The 13873-nt window shown below is 49.3% G+C and overlaps 1 protein-coding gene across 2 annotated transcripts in view; it reads left to right on the forward strand.

Annotated features, from left to right (window-relative positions):
• The window catches only part of PABPC1 (poly(A) binding protein cytoplasmic 1), a 486449-nt gene that overhangs the window by 229776 nt on the left and 242800 nt on the right, over window positions 1-13873 (forward strand). For both annotated transcript variants that reach the window (XM_078686948.1, XM_078686946.1), the window contains exon 8: window positions 89-184. In XM_078686948.1, coding sequence (XP_078543074.1) covers window positions 89-184 — 96 coding nt within the window. The remainder of the gene's footprint in view (window positions 1-88; window positions 185-13873) is intronic.

The following is a 13873-nucleotide window of genomic DNA, read 5'->3' on the forward strand; positions in this document are numbered from 1 at the left end:
TTCCAGCCATCAGGTAAAGTTAATTTATTTTTCTTAAGTTAACTGATCTCAATTGACTTTATCCTACTATAACCTTCGTGCTTTTTAGGGTGTTAACTTGTATGTGAAAAATCTTGATGATGGTATTGATGACGAACGACTGCGGAAAGAGTTCACTCCTTTTGGTACAATCACTAGTGCAAAGGTAAGATTTCAATGGTCAATTGGAAGGCATTTTTCGTCAATTTCGAGCAAGAGCATGTCATGTCATTTTTTTGCATAGGGCTTAAGCTGCCCCATAGCACTGCACGGGATGAGGAGGTAACTGAGAACTAATTGGGATATATTTTGAATTGTGAACCTCCTATTTCTGTGAACCTGCTTTAAAGTTCAGTAGATAGATTGATCTTGGTCCTATATTCACTGTTCAAATGCAATAATCTGGATTCTTGTGGCTAATGAATATGGGATTATTCCGGCCTAGGAACTATTGAAATGTTATCAAATTGAAGAGGTTCAACATCTGAAGGGTTCTCCTTCCCATCTGTCTTTCCCAGTAGGCCGGTCTTCTGTTTCCAGAAATAGGGGAGCACTATTCCTCCGCACAAGTTACATACTAGGAGTGAGGCTGGTTTAGTGTGCATCATTAAAAACACTTACTGTTGCATCTAATGCCGAATCTAAATAGCTTTAATCATTAAGTTGCACAGCAGCATGTTTGCTCACTGAGTGAATCATTGAATCCCAAGAGTATGCAAAATGTAGCTTGCCCTGGATGGATTGGGGCCAGTCTTGTGAGAAGACAGCGAGTATTTTACTCTGCACTATGAGCAATTGCTTGGTATTGTCAGTTTGAACATCTGTTTGATACATTTAAAAGTCTTTGTTCTTTAAAATCCTATCTTACCGGCTCATTATGCATTATCAGCAGGTGGTTACATCCTAAACAGATTCTGAAAGTGTTTCTTTTCAGAATATCTGCTTCCAAACTCTGATCTCTAACAGGATGTGGTCTCCAGGGGCGGCTTTTGACAGATTTATTCAAAGTATCCTGGTGCAGTAGCTGAAAGTAACTCAAAAGTGGAGCATGTAAAGTCTGTCTTTTATCCTTATTAAATTGCAGGTCAATTCTTTTTTACGTTTTCTATGAAAAAAAATTAAAATGTTCTAAACGAGATTAGCTAAAGGGGAGGTTTGGCTGTAGACCTAATCTTTGCATGAATTGTGAGGAATGGAGTTTCATATTTTGGGACAATGGTGAGATTTGTCACAAGCTGAGCTGAAAAGAACTGCAGGACTCTCCCTTCTTCAGAAATTGTTTGACTGTCAATAAATCAGTTTTCACCTTTAACTTTTTTAGATGTTAAAAGCACATTTCAAACTAGTCTAACTGTGAAGTAACCACCATGGCACTTGGTTTTTATTCTGGCAGGGTGAATAGAAGACAGAATTGTGAAGGGAAAAGGTCGCAATGATACTGTTGTCAAATTAGGTGATGTAGAGTCCTAGCTTTTTTTAATGGAATTTGCAACTGTACAAGTGCTGAAGAGCAGGCGTCTTGACAATGTATGACACACACACATACACACAGAGTTGACCGGAAGCTAAATGGTGTGACGTTTGAAATGTGTTGCAAAGTCGAATGGTGCATCAAGTGAAGTGGCTACGTTAGCTGATGTGCCCTGACACACTGCAACATTGAAAATGTATCAGACCGTGAACAGTGATGGTGCTTTCATGTTGAGGAAAGCAGTCTTCGGACTTGCTAGTAAGTCTATGCCTTACCTGTTACTGAAGTTAAGTCCATTGATGTCAAACAGTAAATGTCTATGGTAAGAACGTCAGTGACTATAATCTTCCCTTATCCAGTATTATGGGTGTCTTTCATAGATTCACATGCCTGAATCATTGCCCATCGTCTGGATGGGAGTCCCCGGTACATAAAGTAATGTCCTAAAGACATATAAAGAAGTAGGTCCACAGGCCTCACATTAGTAACCTATCCTTGTCCTTTTGTAAAAAGGACCAAACTCTAGAAGAGAGCCAATCAGCTGCCACCTCCCTCTAGAACCCTCCTGGAAGGAGCCTCGGTCCCTCAGATTTTCTACCGCACGTTGTGCTAAGGGAGTCTCCTCTGAGCTCTGCTCAGGTTTGTTTCTTCACAGCTGTTTTAACAGTATTTTGGGACATTTCTCCTGTTTCTTCAGTGACTGCTATATACTATGCCTGACACACCAAAAAGGTCTTTTTAGCTCCTGTGGTTCTTGTGGAAAGAAAAGGCTACACATTGATGACCAGCATAAGGACTGCCTGTATTGCCTGTACCCAGATCATTCGGCTAAAGACTGCAAGGTATGTCGTACCTTTTCCACTAAAACCCTCAAGGACCGTGAAGGACGCCTTTTAATCTGGCTCCAGAGGCTAAAGGACTGAGAGAACCTTGGTTCCTCTGAGGAGAGTGAAGGTTCTTCAGTCTCCTCAAAATTATCTCTGAAGAGACCAAGGGTGGCTTATTCTAGCCCTACGGCTCCTCCTCAAAAGAAGACATCAAAAAAGTCTTCAGAGGTTATGGCTAAAACAACTACTGGGAAGGAAGTTCACACCTTCAAGAAGCCAGTTTCGACATCGTCGACGACGATATCGTCGACTGCACCTTCATCGTTCAAGAAGGCAGTCTCTACAGCTTCTTATGTGTCTACCTTGACGACGACAGTCTCCACGTTGACAGCATCGTCGTCATTCTCATCGTCGACGACTACGACCCCATCGTCGACGGCTGGTAAGGTTTTGTCGTCGACTATAGCCATTAAGAGAACGCCGTCGAAGACCCAGTCGACGCTGACCTCGCCGACGACAGCATCGGCGACTACCTCGATGACGAAGCCAATATCGTTGACGAAAGCCTCTTTGACAAAGGGCTCATTGACGAGAACACCGTCGACGAAGGAACCGTCGACAAAGACATAGTCGACGACAGGAATATCTCTATCGTCGACGGTGGCCCCGTCGACGATGTCTCCACCGGCTATGACCACTGTCGACACTCCACCTTCGACGATCACATCGTCGACTGGCTCGTCGACTAGGATGGATTCTGGTCTTCAAACAACATGCGTGCGCTTAAGGATCACAAAAAAGGCGGGGACACTGGAGTTAACATCACCAAGCCGGGTGCAACCAATTCCTCCAGCACGTCTCCTCCAGGAGGAGGATTCTGATGAGGGTGACCTGTTCCAGATGGCGACAAGCCCTTCGGAACTGCATGTAAAATGCCAGAGTTCGGATGAGGAGGAAGTTTAGGAGGCGGTATATCATCCACCACCTACTCCTATGGTTTGTCTTCCTGCATCTCTAGTTACGGATTTGCGATACCTTATCCAGGATTATAGGCAGGTTTCCAGAATCTCCGGCTCCTCCGACTACCACAGGCGGCCCAGAAGAACTCCAGGAATCCTTCGGCTCCTCCTGATAAGGAGGGAAGAAGATTGGACAACATTGGGAAAAGGTTTTCTTCAATGTCGGCGATGACTGTGAAGGCTGCCAACGCCCTAGCGCTTTTGGGACGATATAATAGACAATTGTGGACAGATATGGCCCCATATCTGTCGGAATTACCAGATGCATCCAAAGAGGAAGTAAAGAAGATCCTGCTAGAAGGTGAAACATCGGCGTCAGAAATTATAGACTGTGCGATGGACATCGCTATGACAGGGTCCCGCCAGCTGACTGGTGCAGCAGTCTTGCGACGCCAAGGGTGGCTGAAAGCAACCTCATTCCGTCCTGAGGTGCAAACAGATTTTGGACATGCCTTATGATGGCCAGTTACTATTTGGCTCCAAAATTGATGAAGCACTGCAAAATATAAAAAAGGACACAGACACTGCGAGAGCTTTGGGCACTCTCCAGTATAAGAACCAGTCCTTTCGTCGAAATAGAGGAAGAGGGCAGTCTTCCTATAGAGGAAGTTTCAATACAGATCTTCCTACTCTTCAGGCCAGAGTAGACCACAATTCCAACAGTGCCAACAACAGCAAAGCCAGCAATCCTCTTATGGCAAGTCGTCCTTTCGGGGTAGAGGACAGCGAAAGAACAACGGGCACAGACAATGACCTGTTTATTCAGCCAGTCCAGACTTCATTTCACTCATTAAAAATTGGAGGAAAGATTTCCCATTTTCTACAAAATTGGAAAAAGATTACTACGGACCTTTGGGTCCTTCAATTAGTACAATTCGGCCACTCTATAGAATTCATACAAATCCCTCCACAAACTCCGCCCCGCCCAATGCATCACAAAAATCTGCGGCTGCTTCTACAAGAGCTCTCTAATATGCTGCAGAAAGGAGCAATAGAGAAGTTACCCCCATCTCAAAGGGGAAAAGGATTTTATTCCCGCTTCTTTTTATTAAGGAAAAAAGTGGAGACCAATCTTGGACCTCAGGGCCCTCAACCAATTCCTAAAGAAGCAGTCGTTTCGCATGGTAACGATCCAGGAGGTCTTGCAACTACTGGAAAAAGAAGATTTGATGGCGTCCCTAGACTTGAGGGACGCTTACTTCCATATCCCAATTCACAGGAATCCCCAAAAATATTTACGATTTGCAGTAGCGGGCAGACACTTTCAATTTTGTGTCCTGCCCTTTGGGCTCAAGTCTGCACCTCGCATCTTCACGAAATGTCTTTCCCCTTTGGCGGCATATCTCAGACAGCGCTATCACCAAGTCTTTCTGTATCTGGACGACTGGCTGATCAAGGCTCCATCCTTAGAAGTCGCGTCCAGGTCTTCCAACGACTGTTTAAGACTTTTCGATTGCTTGGGTCTCACGCTCAATCAGGAAAAATCAGTCCTACTATCTTCTCAGTGCATCAATTTCCTGGGTGCAACTTTGGACACACGTTCAGCAAAAGCTTTCCCATCCCAAGAGAGGAAGAACAAGCTCCTGGCACTAGCTGCTATAGTAGCCTCAAAGAAGGTCTTGACAGTCCGCCTCTTCAAACCCCTTCTGGGGATGATATTGTGTATCCTCCTGATTCCTCACTGTCGTCTACGGATGCGGCCTCTACAAGAGGCACTCTCGAAGCAGTGGGTCCAATGCACAGGTTCATTCGACTACCACATAAAAGTGACTCCTCAGATGGTCAAAGCCCTGCAATGGTGGATGTCATCTCGAAACCTTTCTCAAGGCTTGACATTCCTACTTCCAGCTGCTCCTCATATTATCACAACAGACGCCTCCTTGGAAGGTTGGGGAGCTTTTCTGCAAGAGTTACGGATAAGCGGGAAGTGGTCTCCTACGGAGAAAAAAACTTCACATCAATCTGCTCGAACTGCAAGCGGTCTTCCTGGCCCTTCAGGCTTTCCTGCCAAGAATCAAAAATTCCCTTGTGCTAGTTTGGACAGACAACACTACGACAATGCACTACCTCAATAAGCAGGGAGGGACGCGCTCGCTGACACTCTTGCGAGTCGCTGAAAATTTGGAACTGGCTAATAACAAACAAGGTATCACTTCGGGCGGAGTATGTCCCAGGCATGGACAATGTACTCGCCGACTCGTTGAGCAGACAGAAAACAGCATCTCACGAGTGGGAACTGGATCAGAAGATCCTCGACAATCTTCTCGAGATGGGGCACTCCACAGATCGACCTATTCGCCACAAGATCCAACGCCAAATGCCCACACTTCGCAAGTTCGCATCCCCAGTCAGGGTCTTTAGGGAATGCATTTTCGATCGCATGGCGCAATGTCTTTGTGTACGCCTTTCCGCCATTCCCGATGTTTCCCAGAGTCCTCAGAAAATTGAAAGCAGAGCCTTGTACTTTCATTTTAATAGCCCCAACTTGGCCACAACAGCATTGGTTCACGGAACTCCACCGCCTATCTCTGGAGCCATCGATCTGTCTGAAGCAGTGTCCATCTCTACTCACAATGAGCAACTGGCAAGTCCAACATCCGAATCTAACATCTCTCAGGTTAGCCGCCTGGCTCCTGAGTTCCGAGAGCTTCATAATTTGAATATTCCACCTGACTGTAGAGCCATCCTAGCTCGAGCACGAGCGGATAGCACCAATTAAAGGTATTCTCTGAAATGGAAGAGGTTTTGTATCTGGTGTAGGGGTCGAGGAATACACCCTTTCACTTCTTCTCCGGAGCAAGTTTTACCTCATCTTCTACACTTGGCAACGTCGGACCTTGCTCACTCCTCCATCAGGGTCCACTTGGCTGCAATATCCCGTTAAGAGAGATCTTCAGCGGGTCCTTCTCTCTGGTCTCACAGACTGATCAAAAATTTTTGAAAGGATTGTACAGGACCTTCCCTCCGGTGAAAATGTTGCCTTCTACCTGGCATCTTAATATAGTCCTTAACTCATGAAGCATCCCCTTGAGCCGGTGCAAAGGGCTGACCTGAAATATCTCTCTTGGAAGACAGCTCTCCTTCTTGCGCTCACCTCTGCGAGGAGGGTGTGTGAGCTGCAAGCATTCTCGATTCAGGACCCTTTTCTACAATTTAAACAAGACAGAGTGATCTTGCGGACAAAGCCGAAGTTTATTCCAAAAGTCACTTCAGATTTCCATCTCAATGAGCCGGTGGTTTTGTGTTCCTTCTTCCCAAATCCCAGTACAGCAGCAGAAAGGTTGTTGGATTCATTGGATCTCAAACTGTGCCTAAAATGTTATATCGACAAGACAAAAGCTTTCAGAAAGTCAAATCCGCTATTTGTAGCTTACAGCACGCCCAGAAAAGGTCTTCCACTTACTAAACAAAGCATTTCCCGCTGGATCTCGGCAGCTATTTCTTTTTGTCTTGAACAAGCATGACATCCACTGCATTCACTATGCCCTGGTCTAGTGGTTGGGTCCGAAATCGTCTGTTAGAGGCATGTGGGCTGCTGAATTCATATCTATAGCATAGATCGCCGCCTAGTGTTGGGTCCGGATGATTGCACATTGTTGTCCTGGAAGAGTCTTCGAAGTATCACGAGATAGGTGGCTCCTCCCCTGGACTACAGTGCGCATGGGCATCGACTCCATCCTCAGATTGTTTTTTCCCGCCATTGGGTTCAGATGTCTTTTCGTTATCTCCAGTCGGAATCGACTTGAACTTTTCGAGGCCCTAGGGCCTTTTTCTATACGTCGGTATTGTTTGCGTTCGGTGCCCCAGTTCGGTTCCAACTCAGCTGAGTTGGATTTCCAGGGAGTCCCGTGACTCTTAAGTGATCAAGGCCCAGTCGACGCAGCAAGACCCCGACGACGCGACATGGAACGGAGCCCGTTCAAGAAGTGTCCCGTGTGTGGATCTAAGTACCCACACATCGACGTCCACCCAGTGTGCAACAAGTGCCTGTCGCCGGACCACAATGAAGCAAGCTGCATGGCTTGTTCAAAGTTTCGATCGACGAAGACTCTTCGGCGCGTGGCGCGCATGGCGGCCCGGCAGTCTGCACCGGCACCGGTGGACATCTTCGACAATGAAGAAGCAGACGGACAAGAGGTTCGAATGCAGATTTCACCTCCAACGGTAGACGTCGAATGCGAATACAACGCGGATGTCGAAGGCCTCGATTTTGAAGAAGTCGTCGAAGAGGTAGGAGACGACGATGAGGCCTATGGGGCCATGGAAGATAGCTCAGAGAAAGAGCTATGCCCCGTTCGAACACTTACAAAGGCTCAGGTCGAGGGATCGCCACTCGGCCTTACCCAAGACCGTATACCAGCATCCACGGCCACGCCTTCTGGCCCGGCCACGGACACTTCGGCAGAGCCACCATTGTCAAAACCGAAACCATCGGTGTCGACTACAACAAAGATGGCGGAGGCGCCATCGAAACCGAAGACGTCTGCTCCCCCATCGACGCAGTCTTCTTCCGGGGTGTCGAAGCGGTCGGCGCCGACGAAAGTTGTCGACCCGGTCAAGGTGCCGAAAGTGGTCAAGGTCGTCGAGCCAAAGCTAAAGAAGGCCGCCGACTCGGAGCCGAGGAAGACCGTCGATCCGAAGCCAAAGAAGGCCATCGAGCCGACATCAGGCAAGGCCATCGGGCCGAAGACCGGAACCTCGATGCCGGTGGTCAAGGCCTCCGATCCGAAGCAGTCGCCGGACGCATCTACGGCCACAGACTGGGGTCGTGGCGCGACTAAGGAGGGTGCTCCGACACCTCGCTCCGAGAAGCAGAAGTCATCGACGCTCGGGTCTTCCCCTGGGGGTGTGAAGCTGTCCGCTTACTTTACAAACCAGGTCTCGGACTCACTCAAGCGCATTAGAGACAAAGCTTAGTCGGATCCGAAGACATCTTCCGCCACGAAGCCCGTTGTCTCGACGCCGAAGACTTCGACGCCAATCCTATTCACGTTGCCGCCGAAGGTGGCGCCGAAGGCCTTCGCACCCCGTTTGGTGCCCAAGGACTCTGGGGTATCGAAGACAGCTCACCCGGCTGAGAGTTTGCTGCCTCAACAACACTTGCAAGAGGAGCAGACAGAGCATTTTATCGATGCCGACACCGGAAAGCTTACGCTTTACAAGAGGAAAGTCACGGCAACGCAGCCTTTGGAATCGTATACCATTCCTCTCAAGCGCAAAAGGCCTGCTCCAGATTCCATGGTCATGGTCGAACCACTTGTTCCACAGTCTCAAAGAATTGCGACACCCTCACCCACTTATTCTGAGGGAGAGGATGCAGGAGAGCAGGACGAGGAATATAACTTCCCAGCCCACACAGAGCCTGATGAGCAACAGGATTCCTGGTTAGGGGCAGGTGACCAGGGGGATCAGCACACCGTCCATGACCCTCAGGTTTACAATGTTAAGACTTCTCCCACAGAGGATTCTGCGGCATTTAATGCCTTAATTGAGAGAGCAGCCAAGAACCGCGATGTGGAACTACATGCTGACCCTGTGGATGTGGACTTCCTATTTGACACTTTTTCGACTGCTGAAAAGACTGTCAAGACTCTTCCTATGCTAAAGGGGGTCCTTAAGCATGCTGCGGACATCTTTAAGGACCCTACACGGTCCAGGGTGGTCAACCCTAGGATCGAGAAGAAATACAGAGCGGCACCTGGCGATCCTACCTGTATCAAAGGCCAGTTGCCATTAGACTCTTTGGTGGTTTCTAATGCCCGCAAAAGGGCGAATTCGCAGACCACTGGTGACGCTCCTCCCCCGGACAAGGAGTCGAAAGTGCTGGAGGCATCTGGAAAGAGAGTAGCAGCTCAAGCTGCTAATATCTGGCGTATATCAAACACGCAAGCACTCTTGGCACGTTACGACAGGGCACACTACGACACACTAGAGACCCTATTAAAACATCTTCCTGACCAATATAAAGAGGCAGGGGAGATGCTTATCCAAGAAGGGAAGCTCATCACTAACGCTTCCATTAAGTGCGCACTAGACGTTGCGGACACTGCCGCCAGAGCAATTAATACCAGTGTAATGCTTAGACGGCAAGCATGGCTCAGAATCTCAGGTTTTAAACCAGAAATCCAAACTACCATCCTTAACCAGCCGGTAAACCCTGACAGGTTATTTGGTCCACAGGTGGATACCACCCTGGGAAAAATAAAGAAAGATACTGAGACTGCCAAGTCCATGGGAGCTCTCCAGTCCCAACAGTTTCGAGGGAACACTTTTCGTCGCTCAGGCAATCGAGGTGTTAACAGAGGCCAGATGTCACAGCAGACACAGTTCAATAAAGGTGGGGCGCAATCCTCGTACACCAAGCAGAGTAGAGGAGGACATCGGGGCAACAGCACCAAGGGCAGAGGCAACAACAACTCCCGTTCCTCTGCCACCAACTGTAGGAAGGTAGATCCCTGACTATGGTTGCCCCCAACTTTTTGCCTGGTGTTTTGCTGGTTTTCTAACTTAGTTGACCTGGGGCCCTGCTATTCAGGACCCCAGGCCTACTGCTCTCTCTGTAAAATGGATTCCATGTACCTTAGGTACATATCTAATTGGATACTGAGTCACCTTATCAGTCCCTGTACAGTGTACCTTAGGTACCCAGGGCATAGGTGTACCCAGGGCCTACCAGGGGCTGCAGCATGTATTATGCCACCCCTGGCTGGCCATCCAAATCAGACACAACTGGCTGCTTGACAGCTGGGGCAAAGTGGTGTAATCACCCTTTGCTTTAGATATAGTATTCCTATATCTAAACCTATATGGGCACACAGATCTCCTATCAGTCACTCCTATGGCAGGCCTTAACAATCCTGAAGGCAGAGTGCTTGGAATCGTGTGAGATAGTGCTCTGGCATGAGCTGAGCCTGTCTGCGGCTTTCGGGATCCATCCCTTAGCCGTTTCCATGATATCGCATACCATATACTCTTAAGTGCATTATAATCCTCGCGGTTATATGCCAACTCTGGTATCGCTTTATCAAAACATGTCGAGTAAGGTGTCATACGAATTGGAATACTAACCCCTCGCCAGTTCTGGCGACGGGGTTAGCATTCCACCCTTCTAGAGGGACACGACATGTATGTAACCTGTAACCCCGGTTAAAGTTAGACAGAGCCTTAGCTCCACAAAATGGATGCTGCCACCGAGACACAAGTCTGCCCTCCTGCTGCTGGGAGTCCTCCCAGCCCAGGAGGCAAGGACAAAGGGTTTCCTGCCAGGGGCGGTGCCAGCACCGTCCCAGACAGGATTTTGTGTATCCTAGGTAGGCAGGGCTTTAGAGGAAGGTGACTGCAAGTGGCACCCCGGTGCTCACTGTGCATAGGCCGGCTGGAACCAGTTCCAGGGGCACTCCAGCCCCTGATCTGGGGAAAGCCCGCCAAAGGAGAGGGGTGTAACCACCCCCCTCCTAGTCCCACCCATAGGGCAGGACTTAGTCGCGTGCCAGCCCCTTTTTGCAGGATAAAGGTAGGAACTGGCCCCCTTCCAAATCAGATCATCTTTGAATCCTGAAACTACTTTCCACGAAAGGAACTCAAGACTTCTTCCCAAGATTCTCCCTTGTGACTAAGGAGTAGTCACCCTGCAGCAGCAGGCACCAACCAAGTATCGCGGTTTGTTGCCAGTCTCTCCTTCGGATCAAGACTGCTCCAGCACGACGAGAACCGGCTTCCCTGGCACCTCTGACCCCAACCTACATCATCAGCCCAGCTGTGATCCGTGGGTGCGACGAGACCTCGAGGGACCGGCCATCTTCAGAACTGCACGACGCTTGTCCAGCACGACTCCCGAGTGACCCTCGACTGAGTGCTTTGGGGTAAGATAAGCCCCGACCCTGAGCAGCTCCAGCACCGAAGTTCAGCCCCCCTGCATCCACGAGATCTGCGTGGGGCCCTTCTGCTCTTTGCTGCTCACCGCGTTGTCCAGGTCACTTGCCCGTTGGCTAGTGACCCCTTCACGACGCTCCACGACGACAACTACTGCTGGTCTGGTTGCTCCAGACTAGCCCTTGCTCCCCTCCAACAGAGGAGCACCCTGGACCCTCCTGGTCCACTCAAGACGCCATTTTAGGTCCACCGCGTGGGCCTTGCATTTGCCAAGACTTGTTGCCCCAATCCTGGGTCCAGCGACGTCGACAGCAAGAACCTTCATGGGACAGCTCGCACCTCCATCCTGGTCGCCGACAACGCCTCCTGGTCCGAGAGACTGCAGAGCCCAGCAGCGCCCACTCACCTGGCTGAGGGGACTTCGTCTGGTGCCAACCTGGTGCCCACTCAAATCACTGGCTAGTGATTCAGAACTTGGTCCCCTCTGCTTACAGGTTTCTTCTTTCCTGATCCAGGCTTGGATCTCCACGAACTCTCTTCACTGGCCACCTGCCAGCAACTCTTTCTTCAGGCTCCTGGTTCTTCAACGTGGGTTTCCGACGCAACTTCAACCCTGTGCAGCCGCAGCCCCTGGGCTAGGTAAACCAAGTACTCCGGTGCTTCAGCATAGTCCAACATCCTAAGTGTTCGGATCCACCCCTGTTTTCGACCCACCTAGTCGGGTTCGCCCGAGAACAGTAACTTTGCAACTGCTAGCCTCCATAGACTTTTTCCCGCCTTACGCGTGAGAGTTCCCACTCTGCACACGACGTCCACAGGCCTCCTGCATCTAATCCCAGTGTTTAGAATTGTAGGCCTAGCGATTCCTGAGTCTAGAAAAGTACTACTTACCTGCTAGCAAGTTCGCATTCCACTTACTGTGTATATGGTTTTTCGTGCCCCTAGGGCATTTGTGTAAATTGTGCGACTTAAAGTATTTTCGTAAGAGTTTTGTTGTGTGCTTAGCTCCCTGACTCATAAAGAGTTCAGGGTAGTCTTGTTATAAATAAATATCTGTTTATTTTCATAACAACTTGTGTGGTGTCCTTTCACTTGGTGTTCAAGGGGTAATGTGATGGTAAAACAGCTGGCTTAACACGCCCTCTAGAGTCTTAGCCTTAGACTGCTCGTATCCATGCTACTATGATAGCTGGTCTATAAGGTTGACTTACAACCAATCATCAATAAGGGTTGTTTGGACTGATACATAGTGATCACCAGAATAGTGAGCACTGCATATCAGGCCAACTTCTCACACCAACAAACAGTGACTCCCTGTCACTGCCCCCCGACCATCCAACACCTGTCGGGGGGAGACTCCAGCAGTTCCTGCCAGTCTGGAAATCCATCACCACAGATAGGTGGGTCAGGAAACTTATCCAGTTCGGCTATTGTTTGGAGCTCACATCCACTCCACCCAACATACCACCAAAGCACCGTCCTATGTCAGCAGAGCATTTGCACTTATTGCAGCAGGAGGTTCTTGTCATGCTGCAAAAAGGCGCAATAGAGCTCGTGCCAGTAGAGGAAGAAGGCACAGGGGTGTACTCCCTGTACTTCTTAATCCCCAAGAAGGACGGGTCCCTCAGACCTATTCTGGACCTGAGGCCCCTCAACCAGTACTTTCTCTCAGAACACTTCCACATGCTAACACTGCAGCAGGTTCTTCCATTACTCAATCAGGGAGACTTCCTCGCGACCTTGGATCTCAAGGATGCCTATTTTCACATCCCACTCCATCCATCACACAGGAAATGCCTCAGGTTCACCATTCGGAATCGGCATTACCAATTAAAGGTCCTTCCTTTCGGGGTGACCACAACCCCCAGAGTGTTCACAAAATGTCTGGCAACAGTGGCGGCGCACCTCAGGAGACAAAACGTTCACGTCTATCCTTATCTGGACGACTGGCTGGTTCAAGCAAAGTCAGCCCAGCAGTGCGCCGCAGACATGTCCCACACCATTCATCTCCTTCACAGTCTGGGCTTCTCGCTGAACTATCCGAAGTCACACCTTCAGCCAGCACATGTGCGGCAGTATCTGGGTGCGACGATAGATACTCTAGCAGCCTCGGCTCAGCCGAATTCAGTGAGGATCGACAACATCCAGTCGCTCATCCAGAAGTTCAGACCGCAACACTCACTTCCAGCGAGAGTGTTCATGCAGTTGATAGGCATGATGGCCTCCTGCATCTTCATAGTCCCGCACGCCAGGTTGCATATGCGTCCGCTCCAAGAATGCTTGGCACATCAGTGGACTCGGGTTCAGGGACTGTTGAACGACCTAGTGTTGGTGACCGGTCGGGCGTACAACTCTCTGCATTGGTGGAATCCACACAACCTTTGCAAGGGCCGACCGTTCCAGGAGCCTGTGCCACAGATTACCCTGACGAGGGACGCATCTCTCCAGGGATGGGGAGCTCATGTGCTCCACTACACGGTGCAGGGACTATGGACGACGCAGCAGAAGAAAATGCACATCAACTACCTAAAGCTGATGGCAATCTTCATGGCGCTCAAGTCCTTCAAAGTACATCTGTGCAACAAGGTCGTGTTGATCCGGACGGACAACATGACGGCCATGTACTACATCCTAAAACAGGGAGGTACACACACTCCACAGTTGTC

This window comes from Lissotriton helveticus, chromosome 4_1, assembly GCF_964261635.1.
Source record: "Lissotriton helveticus chromosome 4_1, aLisHel1.1, whole genome shotgun sequence".
NCBI lineage: Eukaryota > Metazoa > Chordata > Amphibia > Caudata > Salamandridae > Lissotriton > Lissotriton helveticus.